Here is a 17,500-nt window from a genome sequence, read left to right on the forward strand (position 1 = left end):
ATTAATTCGCTTTGGGGGATAGTATATCTCGAAGCACCTAGAGCTACACACTATAGCATGTAAACTATTGGGTTGAAAACCCTTTTGAACAGAAAAAGTCGAAGGTTGCCTGAATATATCCGTTTACACACACACACACACACACACATACACACACACACACACACACACACAGATATACACGGTGGACCAAAAGTAGGCTTACAGTTATTCATCTATCTCTTTCGCATTCATATATTAACAGTTTAGATCTTAATTATAAAAAAATATGAAACCATTATTTTATGCTAATTTAATTAACTGTAAGATAGAAATTTAAATGTAATAATGTTTTAAAAGAAATTTCAAGTGCCTACGTGATAACTGTGAACCTACCGTTGGGCAACCCTGTATATATACATACACGAATATATAAGCAGACATATGTCTGTATGACATGCTTGCGTACAGTTTCCATCTACCAGATTCACTCAGAAGCCATTAGTCGACCTGGGCCTATTGTAAAAGCACTTGCATATGTTGCCGTGTAGTAGGACTGAACTCGGACTTTCCTAACTACACAGCAATGCCTGAGCCTAAAATATAACAATTTCCTATGTCGGGAATCGAACCCGGGATGCCTTGGAGAAAGCTAGAAATCCTAACGCTTAGATCTCATAGGAAACGGTCTGGTGTTTTATTCTCGATGCTACCTTCACAGCTTATACATGTAGTGAGTCAGGTGACCAGAGGCTGTTTTCCTGACAATGTCTACTCTTTGGCGTTTCATCTTCTCCATTTGATGATAAACAGGAATGGAATAACAATGAATGGTTGAATGTTGGAGAACAAGGTCAATAGATGAAGACTGTCCAGTGTTTCGCAGAAGATAGGATATTTATGTGAAACTAATGCAGCTACTAACGAATGTTTTAGTAAATGATTTCCGTTTAATATAATACGGCAGTAAATTTAGCTAGAGATGTTTGTTTAAATAAGTAGATTGTTAAATCATAAAGTTTCTTCTTTTTGTGTGTGTGTGTGTGTATGTGTGTTTATCTTAGAAGCTTGTTAACTGACGGCATTTAGAAAAGTTTGTACAGCTAATGAAATTTACTTAGCAAGATAGGTTTGCTTAACGAAAGAATTTGTTTAGAGAGTGAAGTTTATTTAGTAAGGAAATCCGTTTCAGATTTATTTTCCTTGCTTTTTTCCTTCTAGTTTTAGCAAGTTTAGTTAGTTAATCGGACAAAAGCATAAATGAAATAGAGAATAAAGCTATTTATGGAAGAGTATTTTTGTTAAAATTTCCAGGTATGGCTGTCTTGTAAAGAAGATCGCTTTACAACCACATGGTTCCGGGTTCAGTCCCACTGTGTGGCACCTTGGGCGAGTGTCTTCCACTACAGCCTTGGGCAGACCAAACCTTGTGAGTGGATTTGGTAGACAGAAACTCTGTGTGTGTGTGTTTGTGTCTATGTTGTTCCCCCCATCGCTTTATAACCGGCGCTGGTGTGTTTACGGCCCCTAAGTTTGCGATTCGGTAGAGTGATTGAACCCGGAACCATGTGGTTGGGAAGCAAACTTCTTACCACACAGTCACGCTTTGTTTTGTTTGTGTTTTTTCTCTCGGTACTTGCATATTTGAAGCTTTAATTAATAACTTGGATATGAATGCACTCCACAACGTTGACATGCCTTTCCTACATTGTACAGAGATAAAGTTGTCAGCAATAGGAGCAGGAACCATAAAAATTCCATGCTGCATTTGTGTGGTGCCGTGGTCAGTTCTCAACTTCCCCTCACACTCTCATAATATCCTGTCATTTCTTTCAAAACCCTTCAGTTGATATCTAGGAAATCTTGTCTCTTCAGTCATCTTTTGTCAAAAATAAGTACTGGGGTCGATTCATTCGAATAAAAGTTCTTTAAGGTGATGCCCTAGCATGGCCGCAATCTAATGACTGAATCAAGTAAAAGATAAAAAAATCAGCTGTGTATCGAACACGAATCTGCAATTACTGGAAAAATTTAATTATATACATATCTGTGATAAAAAAATTTGATAAACAAAAGTATATATTTGTTCTCTACATCCGTTTCACCGTTGTTGTTCTTTGCAACATCAGCGTTACATGAGCGAAATGCAATTGGATGCTGAACCACAACAGATCATCAGGCGAACTCATGACTGCGTTATGTTACACGGATCATATTTTCTCCTACATCGACTCCGTGTATTATATCCAGAATTACTATTAGGTAGAATAGTAACCAAACCATTATACTGGAAGCAGAGAGAAAGATGATAAACTACGTGGAGCTCTAAACTCAACAATAACAGTCGTATATCAAACTGTACACACACAATTTGCGATTAATAAATCTCTTCAAACATTACCACAGAGAATCAAAATGGCTAACCCACATTATTTATCATTTTAACTTTTTTTTTAAAATTAAATTTTACTATCTACGTATAGCGTGTTGTTATGAATGGAGACCACTTTTTATGTTCAACTCTCGCTCCCCGACATTCCACTTTTCGTTTCTATTGAAATTGAATTTACCCCTTCGCCAGTTGATAACATGGCTTTTTTTTTCCCTCTATTGCTCCGCTTCGATTCTCTCTCTCCTCTACCATATCGATATCCCATTAATTTTTCAATTTCATTTTATGCGCCATTTTCTTCGTTTTATTTCTATATCTCCTTTTTATTATTTATTTATCTTTATATTCTATTTTTGTCCGATAACGTTATAACTTTTCTTCCTCTTTCTTTTCTTTAAAAAAAATTTCTCGTCATTTACGCTTTCTTTCTTTCTTTCATTCTTTCTGCACACATGTATATATATATACATATATCTATACATATATCTATACATATATATATATATATGTGTGTGTGTGTGTGTGTGTGTGTGTGTGTGTATGTGTGTGTGTGTGTGTGTGTGTGTGTGTGTGCATATATATATGTATATATGTATGTGTGCGCATATACATACACACACACACACACACACACACACACACATATCATCGACTGCGCATATTCGATGTATGTGCTTTGTTGTTCACCGGTACATTGCGGTGTAATAGTTTGGGAACGACTCCCAGATCTATTCCATCTCAATCACAAATTTTTTTATTAATTTTTTTTTTAACTAAACAGTTTGAAACTTCGAATACTGGTATAATAATAATAATAATAATAATAATAATAATAATAATAATAATAATAATAATAATAATAATAATAATAATAATAATGATAATCATGTCTAGATATGTAACTATACGCATGAGAATACACACATAAAGGAAAACATACAAATCTGCACATATACATACATACATACATACATACATACGTACGTACATATGTCATACACATACAGAGGATGACTACGGACAATTGCCTCGAAACGTCCAGCTTCTATATCCAGATTACGAATTTATATTTATACCACTAATTATTGGAGCACTTGGTTTTGTAAGTAAATGCTTATCTGTCAGTCTGGATAAACTTGGATTTTGAGAAAAGAAACTAACCAACTGATTCGCATATTACAAATGCAATCTGTAAGTGGAACATTAAATATATGCAAGATTTTTCCCAAGTTTAAAATGTGATATTGTTTTTGCCATCTACATTTCAACGATAGAGCTTGGAAACTTTGTTACAAACCAGTTCCTTTCTCAGAGAAATAATTTAACTAACTGAAAGCAGAAGAGAACATACATGCATACGTGTGTGCGTGTATGTGTGTGTGTGTGTGTGTGTGTGTGTGTGTGTGTGTGTGTGTGTGTGTGTGTGTGTAACCATATACACACGCATATTTATATATAATTCTATAAATAATTTTAAGAAGTTTAAATAAAATAACAAGATAAACCAATTTTCTCACCATTGTTAGCAAAATGATAATTCTTAACGATTCTTTAGAATAATTCTTTGAACAAAAGCAGTAGAACAAAAAGAACAAAAACGAGCTATAAAAATAAAACAAACGAAATAATCAACAGAAACAACAATAACATCGACAGCAACAACAGCAAACAGAAGCATTAATCGTCAGGAGTGGTCTGGTGGCATTTGTTAACTCTGTGAAGTTTCTAGTAATCTTTAGACGTTCAATGAACAAATTAAAGCATTATATTTTATTGTATAGTTGTCTGTGTTTTTTATTTATTTGTTTGTGTATGTGTCTAAGGTGGCGGGGGCGTAGGGTGGTGGCGATGGGGGTGTTGCAATTAGACAAATGGAAGAATTGCAAGAAATATCTGACATATTGGCAACGCTAATAACCATGACATTTTCCATGTGATTTTTAGAATAAGTGTGCAGTGAAGCGACGCACTGCTGCAAAGAGTCGCCATGTTGGTGTTGTTTTAACTTCAGATTGTAAGCAAGTTCATTGACGCCAGAGGGAACCACTATAATATGGTTATCATCGCGTCTGTTAGAAATAGCAACTAAATCTCTCCTCACTTTGTAACTTAACCTCTTCGTTGAGAATATTTATCCTACAGAAATGCGGTGAGTAAATAGAAACTTTAGCATGCCGAGCAAAAGTCTTAGTGGCATTTCATCCGTCTTGACGTTCGGAGTTCAAATTCTGTCGAAGTCGACTTTGTCTTTCAGGGATCGATAAAATAGGTACCAGTTGAACACTGGAGTCAATGTAATTGGTTTACTCCTCCCCCGGAGTTGCTGGCCTTGTGCCAAAATTTGGCACCCCTATAATTCTACAGAGGTACCAAAAAAAATTCTTTGTAATGATATACTCCTAGATCTGACAGAAAATGGGATAGCCATAGAGGTCTACTTGATTATTACCAACCTAGGGTTAAATAGCAGCTAACCGCAACAACAATAACAATAACAGACTTTCTCCTATTTTTTGTTACTTAATATATATTTTCTAAACAGAATTTTTAGCACCAGGACAGACCTGCTTGTGCAAAATCAGACTTAAAAATGTTAAGTATTGGGTCGATTATTTCAACTAAAAGCCTTCATGCCAGTGCCCCAGTATGGCCGCAGTCCAGTGACTGAAATAAGTAAAAGATAATAGATAAAAACATAAATATATTTGTGTGTGTGTGTGTCCTTGTAGATGCACACAATCAAAGAAATTTTAAGAATCTCTGATGTCGAATCTTGGCAATGTCTTACATATTTTTACTGTACCACTAATAAATTGGATTTGAACGACGCGTGTTAGTTTCTTTTGCACTTTCTTAGAAACTCCTAGCATTTCTAGCTATTTATGTGTCCATGTATTTCTATATATACACACATACATATCTATCTATCTATCTATCTATCTATCTATCTATCTATATGTGCGGACAATTGACATGAGTTAAAATAATAAAATAAGAACAGTAATAAACGAGTGAAGAAATAAAAAATACAGTGCGTGTATTTATTTGGCCAAAAAATGACCATCCTGAAATACAACAATATCTGTTTCAAGTCACGATTTCACATCAGGAATCTTGCAAAACGAATATGTATATACATACATACATATATATATATTTATATGTGTGTGTGTGTGTATGTGTGTGTGTGTGTGTGTGTGTGTGTGTGTGTGTGTGTGTGTGTGTGTGTGTGTGTGTGTGTGTGTGTGTGTGTGTGTACGTATGTGAGTTGAGAGATAAGACAGCTTGAATGACAGATGCATATCGGACCTAAAAACACAAAACCTAAAAACCTAGTTATCGTTACCATAGCTCACCCTCTCCCCCTGGCAATGTTTCTTTATATATATATCTCTCTTCCTTTATCTCTCTCTCTTCCTTTATCTCTCTCTCTTCCTTTATCTCTCTCTCTTCCTTTATCTCTCTCTCTTCCTTTATCTCTCTCTCTTCCTTTATCTCTCTTCCTCGCTACCTATCTTCTTTCCTCCTCCTCCTCTCTCTCTCTCTTTACCGATTTCTCTTTATCTCTCTCACTTTTCTCCTCTCTTCACCTTCTTTTCCTGATATTTTCTGCTTCTCATCTAATACCTTATCTTTCTGTATATCTGCTTATATTACATGTCCATCCGTCCGTCCGTCTGTCCTGTCTGTCTGTCTGTCTGGCTGGCTGTCACACCGCTACCTTTGAACAATTGTATTTACGACTGATGAATGTGCTTCGTTTTACAAACAAAATTGATTAATAGCGAAAGTAACAACAACAACAACAACAACAGCAGCAACAATAATAATAATAATGACCATGATGATGATGCTGATGATAGCGATGCTGATGATGATGACTTTTTATTGACTGCAGAAGGTTTACATTAAGAAAATATATGAAGGACGGTACAGGACAAAATATTGAGACCTGCTAACTAAAAAGGCATGCACTAGCGTAATAATAATAATAAAAGATGTCGAAATATTGTTCACTAGATAAAAAATGGCACTCTTCGTTTAATTTTGTCTCTATATCTTCAAGAGGAGTTACCTCAATCCTTTCTATACTAACCAAAATGAAGTAGATTGACAAATTTAGTTTTTGAACCAGTTCAAGTCACGCGAGATGTCGAAATATTGTTCACTAGATAACAAATGGCACTCTATTATTATTATTATTATTTTTATTATTATTATTATTATTATTATTATTATTAATGATTTGAAATTTTTGCCACAAAGGCAGTTTGTGGGAGGAGGGTTAAGTTGATTACATCGACCCCAGTGCGTAACTGGTACTAATTTTATCGACCCTGAAAGGTCGACTTTGCCTTTCATCCTTTCGGGGTCGATTAAATAAGTACCAGCTACGCACTGGGTCGATGTAATCGACTTAATCTTCTCCCACAAGCTGGTTTTATGGCAAACATTTGAAATCATCATCATCATTATTATTATTATTATTATTATTATTATTATTATTATTATTATTATTATTATTATTATTATTATTATTATTATTGTTGTTGTTAAAAAGGCGGCGAGCTGGCAGAAACGTTAGCACATCGGGCGAAATGCTGAGCGCTATTTCGCCCTTCGCTACGTTCTGAGTTCAAATTCCGCCGAGGTTGACCTTGCCTTTCATCCTTTCAGAGTCGATAAATTAAGTACCATTTGCATACTGGGGTCGATCTAATCGACTGGCCCCATCCCCCAAAAATTCGGGCCTTGTACCTATAGTAGAGGAAAGAAATTATTATTAATAATGATGATGATAATAATAATAATGATAATAACAACAACAACAACAACAGCAACAATAATATTAATGTGTATCTCTAACAATAATACACTTAAGACCCAAAGATCGTAGCTCGTTTTGTCATTGAATCGTCGGTGTATTTCGTACGTTTTTAGACAGCCATGAAACGGCAGAGGCGGGGGATGAGGGGTGAGGCAGGACACTGTTGTCTAGGAAACGGGACGAGTCTTGTAACTAAGTGCACACCTAGTAACGTGTGGTAAGATTGACAACGATGAGTAAACATCACTTTCTCTCTCTCTTTCTCGTTCTCTCTCTCTCTCTCTCTCTCTCTCTCTCTCTCTCTTCCTCTCTTTCTCTCTCATTCTCCTTGGAACTTCTCTTGGGTCTGTAAGATTTGAGAGTTATCTCGTCTGTTATCTCAGGTAAAATATAAACAAAAACAAATATGAAAAAATAAAAACAATAACTATGGAAATCGTTCAGAGCACAAGATGGCCGTTTGGTAGGTTTATCTGAGGTTATATATATATATATATATATATATATATATATATATATATATATATATATATATATATATATATATATATATATATATATATATATATATATATATATTTATATATATATATATAATTTTAAATTGGTATGTGGTAAGTAGCTTGCTTACCAACCACATGGTTCCGGGTACAGTCCCACTGCATGGCAACTTGAGCAAGTGTCTTCTACTATAGCATTGGGCCGACCAAAGCCTTGTGAGCGGATTTGATGAGTGGAAACCGAAAGAAGCCCGTCGCATATTTATATATATATATGTGTGTGCGGGTGTGTGTTTGTGTGTCTGTGTTTGTCCTCCCATTATCGCTTGACAACCGATGTTGGTATGTTTACGTCCCCGCAACCTAGCGGTACGGCTGAAGATACGGATGGAATAAATACTAGGCTTACAAAGAATAAGTCCTGGCGTCAATTTGTTCGACTAAAGGCGGTGTTCCAGCTTGGCCGCAGTCAAAATGACTGAAACGAGTAAAAGAATAAAAGTATATATCTATATATATATATATATAAAATATATATATATATATATATATATATATATATATATATATATATATATATATATATATATATATGTATGTATATATATATATATATATATATATATATATATATATATATATATATATAGAGAGAGAGAGAGAGAGAGAGAGAGAGCGACTCATCACTACCTTCATCATCATCGCTTAACGTCCGTTTTCTATGCTGTCATAGGTTGGACGATTTCTCATGTCAACTGTTATATCTTTTACTTGTTTAAGCCTTTAAACTGTGGCCATGCTGGGGCATGGCCTTGAAGAATTTTTAGTCGAACCAATCAACCTCATTACTTATTTTTGTTAAAGACTGGTACTTATTCTATCGATCTGTTTTGCCGTGCCACTATGTTAAGGAGTCGTAAATCCGGCAACAATGGTTGTCAATGGTTGTCAAGCATATGTGTTTATGTGTGTGTCTGTGCGTGCGTACATGTGTGTGTGTGTGCGTGTGTGTGTGTGTGTGTGTGTGTGTGTTTGTATTTATGGATATCAATATATGACAGTTCAATTGATGTTATCCAGATTCTAAGGTAAAAACCTTCTTCCCGCGTTAAGAACCGATCTTTCTCAAAGCGGAGACAGCTTTGGACATGTTTGAGTGTTTGTTGTAGTTCAATAATAATTCAAAGACGTTGATTATCGATCTAATATACGACTCGATATATCACTGATAATCGCTGCATCATTTCCATTGTTGCACGTGCTTCTGTTTTGCAGCATCTACTGACGATCGCACGCATCCATTGGGACAACTGATTGAAACCATGGTTATGCGTTTCGTTTTCATAAGGTTAACCCCCCCCCCCCTACACACACAGACAAACACACACACAGATAAACACACGCACATACAAACACATACACACGCGCTCACACGTACACACATATTCGCGCATATACACACGCAGATATTTGCACACACATATTCATATACGCACACTCATTCATACACACAAGCTCACACACACACAAACTCGCCTCCAAAATATGGACCTTAGTCTGGTCCCTACTAAATATTTTAACATTTTCTCGGCCTTCGTTTCCCTTCTAATCTTCAAATTACATAAAACCTAGGCGTAGTCACTCTATCCTTATGTTTTTTAGTCCAAAGAATAAAACTCAAAGAAAACTGCTTGGATTTTTCTTTGAAGTTATTTTTTTTTTTTTACCAAACACCTTGAACCACCGAGCTTTTTGTTTTGTCAGTGAAAAAGGGAGGAGGAGAACCAGAAGAAGGAGGGGGGATGAAAGGGCAGTGTTTGTGACTGTTGAATCTCATAGATCTCATATCAAACAGATCGATGCAGCTAATGTCCAGCTCGAACTTTTCACTGGTCAGTGCTTGTATGGAAGACACGAGAAGGAAGCTGTAGGGTTTGGTTTGAATATAAGATAAACACCACCAAAGGACTCCCGACTAGAATCAGGTAATGGCGTTCAACTGAACGATAAGGTGTCAGATATATACACCACGGTATCTATGGTATCAAGCAGACCATTAGATGCTGTTATGCACCACTAGTCACAATGCGCTTCCAATTGTATCTTGATTGCGCCATTTTTTTCCACCTTGGGCCAGTTACCTTAACCTAGCGACGGGACGAGCATGCCAGTCTGGTTTCGAGCTATTTCTGCATCTCTTCAGTACTAGACACCTCGTCTGCTAGAAATAGCAGTAGCTTACTTCTGCTCACAATATATATACATATATATGTATACTCAGCGAGATTCAAGCGACACACAGCTGTGCATCGTTGACGAGCTAGAAGCGATGTCCTCTTGGGGTTAGAAAATCGTAGTAGAGTCCGTTCGACGGAACAGCCATGTTGGCGTGTCTACATACATGCATACACACACACACACACACACACACACACACACATATATATATATATATATATACATACATAGATGGACACACACACATACACAGATACATTCAAACGTACACATACACATACATACGTCTACATGGTATGTGTGTGGACATCAAGTATACGACACACACACACGTGCGCCTTCAGTTGTAATCTATTCCATGGGTCTCCAAGTAAATTTCCTCAGAGCCACACACAATCAAAGTTATTGCTTCAAAGAAAGACATCCACACAGAAAAAGAGGTCATTGCAGAGCCAGAAATATTGTTGCTGTTGCTGTCGTTGTGGTTCGGGTGACAGTACATGTGCTGGTGTTGGTGATGGTGGCGGCGGCGGCGGCGGCGGCGGTGTGGTGATGGCGGCGGCGGCGGTGGTGTTGCTGGAATCTCAGTGGTGGTGGTGGGGATAACGGTGATGAAGTTTATTCTACTTTATTGTTTCTCGACGTGAAGTTATGTTAATGCGCACCGCACGCAAACATACAGATTCGCGCTCATATACACACACACATAGGCAGGCACACACATGCACCACACACTCCTTCACACACACTCGCTCGTACTAAGACGCACACACACACACACACACACACACACATACACACAAACAGACACATATACAGACACACACTGTCACAAACACACACACACTTATGCAGTAACTTAGCCAAGTATGTTTTCACTAACCATTTTACCATCTGCTCTGAGCGACTGAGTGAGAGAGAGGGAGAGAGAAAAAGAGAGAAAGAAAGAGGGAGAGAAAGAGAGACAGAAAGAGAGAAAGAAAGAAAGAGAAATAGGGAGAGAAAGAGAGAAAAAGTGAGAGAAAGCAAGCGAGAAATAGAGAGAGAAAGAGAGAAAGAAAGAGAGAGAAATAGAGAGAGAAAGAGAGAAAGAAAGAGAGAGAAAGAGAGAGAGAAAGAGAGGGGTACGAGAGGGAGTACGAGGGAGCTGGGAGTTTTCAACAAGAAACAACTGATAACATCCCTCCTTGCCCCACCCCCACCCGCTATCATTGTCCCCCTATCTATCAAATGTTGTCGTTCAGCTGCGCGTGGTCACATCTAATTCAAATGACGTCATTTGCGCGCTTGCTGGTGATAGCAACAACAACAACAAAAGCAACAACAATGTAACAAATACATAAATAAACAATCATCAATGTTGTTGTTGTTGCTGCTGTTGTTGATTGGCGAAGGTCATCTGTGCTACGCGAGTTCTCGTCACAGTGTTGCAACTGTGTCTTGGTTGTTACATCTTAGCTTAATTCGGGTCACCGCATCTTTACTGTGACGTGTACGTTATTGTTGTTGCTGATGTTGTTGTAGTTATTGTCACTGTTGTTAGTGTTGGTTTTTTTAACGTTGATGCTGTTGTTGCTGTTGTTAAACTCAGCCTTAATACAGAAAACCTATGACCAATCACATTCCATCATGGGATCTTTTTAAATTTTAGCCAACCATCAGAATTTCTTTCAAATTTTCTACACTCATATAATTTTGTCTGCTGATGACGAAAACCTCATACAGTTTCTTTTCTAGAAATCAATAATATAAAGAGCTACATTCATTCGACTAAAAGTTCTTGAAGGCCGTGCCCCAGCATGGCCAAAGTCTAATGACTGAAACAGGTTAAAGATGAAAGTTAAATGATCTGTTCTCATATTACATTGAGGACTTTTCAGATAATTCGTTCTAAACGTGATAAACGTGGTTTCGTTCACTGCGCCTACTTTCAGGTTAAGATAAAAGTTTCTCAAGGTTTCTCCTCAAATATTTTGCTATTGTTCCCAAGGTCCTAATAATAATCGGCAGTATCATGAACTGCCAAATTCTCTACTCCAGCACTTGAACGTTTCATACTCCAAGTGGATGTAATACTCTTTTTCTTTTTCCTTTTTATAAATTCTACTATCAAAGGGACATGCCGTGTCGATTACAATATACACTTTCCTCTTATCAATGACCACAATATCCGGTCTCTTGTATTCCGTTCTTCTTTTACTTAGTATAGGCAAGTCCCACAACAACATCACTGTCGTTTTCGAAGGCTTATTACTCGTCTATTCCTACAAAATACTTATAGTTTGTTTTCTTTCGTGAATGCAAAACCAAATTTCTTGAAAATATTCCAGAATATTGTTGCAGCAGTTTTATCAGGATTTCTCTGTTTCTATTCCTTCTGAGCTAACCGTAAACATTCCGATACAGTGTGAGTTATGGTCTTATCAAAATCATCGCACACGCGGGATTTTGGTGGGGGCAGGGGAGCAGTCTTGTTAATCTACCGTTTCCTTAATTCAGTTTACCGTTTAATCTTCTACCTTTTATCTTTTAATTAGACTGCGGTCATGCTGGGGCATCGCTTTGAGGATGTTTTTAGTCGAATAAATCGACCCCAGTGCATTTTTTTTTTCGTAAGACTTGTACTTATTTGATCGGTCTCTTTTGCCGAACCCGTAAGTTACGGGGACGTAAACACACCAACACTGGTTGTCAAGTGGTGGTGGAGGACAAAGACAGACACAATGACGCACATACGCACACACACGCACACACACACATACACACTCATATACACATGTATATATACAACGGGTTTCAGTTTCCTTCTACCAAATCCTCTCACAAGACTTTGGCGGGCCCAAGTCTATAGTAAAAGACACTTGCCCAAGGTACCATGCGATGGGACTGAACCTGGAACCATGTGGTTGGGAAGCAGACGTCTTACCACACAGCCTGCGCCTATGGGACTATTCCTGTACCGCCAAGATCATCTCTTCAGTTCCTTTCTTCAATACCTCTTTCTTTGACTAGATGTCCCCTTCAAAGTTTGACCCCCTTTTTTCCCGCTTCTTCTTTTGAGATTCCGCACATTCTATAAACGGACCTTCATTCATTATCAACTTAAGAAGTATTTATTGTATTTTGGAAGGGTCGGTACGCCAATAACAGCAACAACACATGCACTGGTTCAATATCACTTCTTTATCGTTAGTCAATTAGTTAAATGTCTAAACAACTAAGTAATCGATCGTTTGTTCAATGTGCTGATTAAACAGTCAATCAGTTGTTTGTTAGTCATTAGTGTTTCTTCTTTTTCTGCTAGATAAGAACCCAGACTTGTCTTTAGTCCTACTACCATCTTGACAATCATCCATCCTATTCCGTCTTCTCTTCTATAATCAGTCGACATCAGATTGAGAATGCATGCTTATGTGCATTGTGAGCTGCTTCCGTTTCTCTCTCTCTCTCTCGATGTCCTTTAACTCATTCTTTTCTCCCCACCCATTCACTAATTCCTCTCGAGTAGTGTCACGTGGTTTAGTAGTTAGGGTGTGCGGCTCACGATCGTAAGTTCATGAGTTCGTTTCCCAGGGGCACGTTGTCTCCCTGAGCAAGACACTTTATTTTACGTTGCTCCAATTCACTCAGCTGGCAAAAATGAGCTGTACCTGTAATTCAAAAGGGCCCACCTTGGCACATTCTGTGTCACGCTGAATCTTCTTGAAAACTACGTTAATGGCACCCGCGACTGTGGAGTACTCAGCCGCTTACACGTTAATTTCCCGAACTGTCTTCTCCGTTGATCAGATCAACTGAAACACACCCCATCGTAACTGATGGAGAGTCACTTAATTCCTGCCCCGGACCTTATTAGGGCCACTACACCCAGGCTGACTACGTGTAGGACGATCTCCATATTTAATTTAGATTTTAGAATCTTCTTCATTCTAAGAAAAAAAAGAAAGAAAAAAAGAAGCATTTTTCACTGTTTTCTTCATTTCACTGTTTTTGCTTTTGTCACTTTCCAATATTCTCAGATAATTATGTTTCTTTTGCGTTTAATGATTTTTATATTCAACATCATACTCATCATCTCCATCATCATCATCATCATCATCATCATCATCATCATCATCATCATCATCATTGTCGTCGTCATCGTGGACATCGTTATCGTCATTGTCGTCGTCATCATCATCATAATTCTTATTATTATGCTGTTGTTGTTATTATTATTATTATTATTATTATTATTATTATTATTATTATTATTATTATTATTATTTTATTATCGTTATTATTATGTATTTCAATTAAGATGAAATGAAACACAACGAACTACAATTTTTATGGCCATTTGATAGCTAGCAATATCTAAATTCACCGATCAAGAAACAAATTCCTTCGTTAGTTTTTTCGAAGCTGAATACAAAATGACACAAATTGTGAAGACAATTAATTCCTCATTAGATAAGAAAGAATTCTTTTGTACAATTTTCTCTTTGACTCTAACATCAAAGACGCATCTCATTTCAAAGTCTTCCCTGTCTTTCTTCCTCTCATCTTTCAGTTTTGTTCTCTCCTTTTATCAAACGATTTTATTTCAATGAAGCAGACGATACAGAATAAATAAATAAAATAAAAACAAAAATAAACGAAAAATAATTACAAAATTCAAAATCACACACAAAAATGAATAATAAATAAAATAAAAATAAAAACTCTAACGAATAGTATCTTCTCGTTTGCATGAGATTCCGGAAAGAAATATTTTTTTTTTAAACAGACACGTGTGGGATGTCGACCAACACATAAAAACAACAAAAAACATCACAAAAACTGAATCACTGAATTTATTATTTTTTTTTTTTCAATAACAAGGATTCTTGTTTTTTTTTTGTTGTTGCTTCTCTGCGGTCCTATTGTCGCAGTTGATCCCTTAACACAAGGCAGATGATCAAAACTGAAACCTACCTTTACAATACAATAGGATTAAACTTGACTTTTCATGCCTTGTTTATGCTTTCCGTCTCCAATAAACAAGGCCCCCCAAAACACAAAAAACGGAGTTTACTACATACACGTACGAACACCTGAAGTCACAGTTTACTTTCAATGTTAATGTGTGTGTGTGTGTGTGTGTGTGTGTGTGTGTGTGTGTGTGTGTGTGTGTGTGTACGCTTGTGTATCTGCAAGTATATGCGGGTGCGAAGTCAGCTACAATTCCGGTATCTATCAGAAGCTGTCAAATTTTACACACACACACACACACACACACACACGCACGCACGCACGCACACACACGAAAACGCATAGGCTCATGTATACACACACGCCATTTATAAAGCTCATAGACAAATAAACTCGCGTGGGAAAATCATACCTGTACATATATGCACAGATACGTCAATAAACACTCACGCACACACATACACATCAACACACACACACACATACACATCAACACACACACACACACACACACACATATTGGCGTAAATGTGGCTGCGTGGTGAGAAGTTTGCTTCCCAAGCACATGGTTTCTGCGTTCAGTCGAACTGCTTGGCACCTTGCGCAAGTGTTTTCCACTATAACCTCGAACCGACCAAAGCCTTATGAATGGGTTTGTCAGACGGAAACTGAAAGAGCCCTGTTGTATGAATGTGTACATATATATCAGTATGTGTGTGTATGTGCGTATGTGTGTGTGTGTGTGTGTGTGTGTGTTGTCATCCACCACCATTTGACAACCGGTGTCAGTGTGTTTACGTTCCCATAACTAGCGGTTCGGTAAAAAAAGATCTATAAAATAAGTACCAGGCGTTGCAAAATAAGTACGATTCGTTCGACTGAGTATTCTGGAAGGCCGTGCTCCAGCCTGGCCGCAGTCCAATGACTGAAACAACTAAAAGAATGATATAACGTTTTTTAAAACTTAATTTATTGAAACAATTTCCCATTAAACTGAAGAATTGCTCAACAGTCTTTGGTAGAATGTCTTTGATAAAAGCTTGGCACTGACTTCGCTGTTTCGGCTTGCTGCAACACACACACACACACACTCTCTCTCTCTCTCTCTCTCTCTCTCTCTCTCTATCTATCTTTCTCTTTCTCTCTCACATCTACCTACACACATATATGTGTCTATACAAGCACAGCACCCAATTGGCGGCAATCGATTCTTTTTTTTTTTACCTCTTTTAGTCTGGACACAAATTTCCGACAACTCTTATCCATATTGCTTGCTCTTCCTGGCCTTTACAGCACATCTTGTTGATTCACAAGTAACAACTGGTGAAAACAGAAACGTTCTCCTTACGCCTAACTATCATAGTAGAAAGATACAAATGTTTAAAACTAATAGCACATGCTACCTCTCGCTGTGAAGAGCAAATTAATAGATAATTCAGTTACCTGGGGAGAGATAACAGGTCACAGCCTGATAGAGGAAAAGGTAAATATATTTCCTTCATAGTTATGTTTCAAGAGACGGTTCGGTGAAAGCCAAGTGGGTGGTGGGGGGTTGACAGCCCAGTGGGGCGGCCTTATGGGGAGTCAAAGGTAAGGGGATTAGGGCGTGGTATAAAAGTTTGTTTTAAATATTTGCATTTTCGTGTTATACATAAACGTTTACAGAAATTCATTTACCAATCTAACATGTTTTTATTTATTAAACAAAGATACTCGCGGCTGGGTAGTAAGTTTATTTCCCAACCGCATAGACCCGGTTTCAGTCCCACTGCATGGAACATTCCGTAAGTGTTTTCTACTACAGCCTCAGATCAATCAAAGCCTTGTGAGTGGATTTGATAGACGGAAACTGAAAGAAGCCCATTCTCTCTCTATATATGTCTACTTGTGTATGTCTTTGTGCCTGTGTTTGTCGCCCACCACCGCTGTCTGAATGACCGAAACAGGTTTACGCTTTTTGTGCATCGCACAAAGACTAGATAAGTGCCATGAACGAGGTCTCGGCCGTCCTGTTCCTTTGTATATTTTGGTGATTAAGGGTTAAAAATACAAGTGGATATGCTTATACATGTGTGTGTGTGCATATATATATATATATATATAATACACACACACACGCACATACACACACACACACATGTATATATATATATATATATATATATATATATATATATATATATATATATATACATATACATATATATATGTATGTATGTATGTATATGTATGTATGTATATATATAGATTTTTACATATTCACACACACTGTACAAACATACGTACATTATTGTTTAACAAGTACAATATCGGTAGTGACTTCGAAGTTTCGGCCAGCTAAGCCATCATGGAACTGTGATGTACTGAAGTTAATCTAAGCTGAAACTTCCAAGTCACTGTCAACGATAATCTTGTTTAAGAATAATGAATTTGTACTCTACAAAATTATAGAGTAACCCATGCGATTAATGAAAAATTGTTTTTGTTATAACTGAACATAAAATCATATATGTATGCATGTATGTATGAGTATATGTCTGCATGTATATGCATCGTCATATTTCTTTTTCAGGCTTGAGGCAATGAAGGAAAAATCGAAAAATGCGGCGC

General features: G+C 37.2%; 1 protein-coding gene across 5 annotated transcripts in view; it reads left to right on the forward strand.

Annotated features, from left to right (window-relative positions):
• LOC128247091 (uncharacterized) overlaps positions 1–17,500 on the forward strand; it is a 477,753-nt gene that overhangs the window by 245,652 nt on the left and 214,601 nt on the right. For all 5 annotated transcript variants that reach the window (XM_089348258.1, XM_089348254.1, XM_089348253.1 and 2 more), the window contains one exon: positions 17,463–17,500. This exon is cut by the window's right edge and continues 147 nt beyond it. In XM_089348258.1, the coding sequence (XP_089204384.1) occupies positions 17,473–17,500 (28 nt within the window). In that variant the 5' untranslated portion in view covers positions 17,463–17,472. The remainder of the gene's footprint in view (positions 1–17,462) is intronic.

The sequence above is a fragment of the Octopus bimaculoides genome, chromosome 2, assembly GCF_046866305.1.
Source record: "Octopus bimaculoides isolate indiv1 chromosome 2, ASM4686630v1, whole genome shotgun sequence".
NCBI classification, from domain to species: Eukaryota; Metazoa; Mollusca; class Cephalopoda; order Octopoda; family Octopodidae; genus Octopus; species Octopus bimaculoides.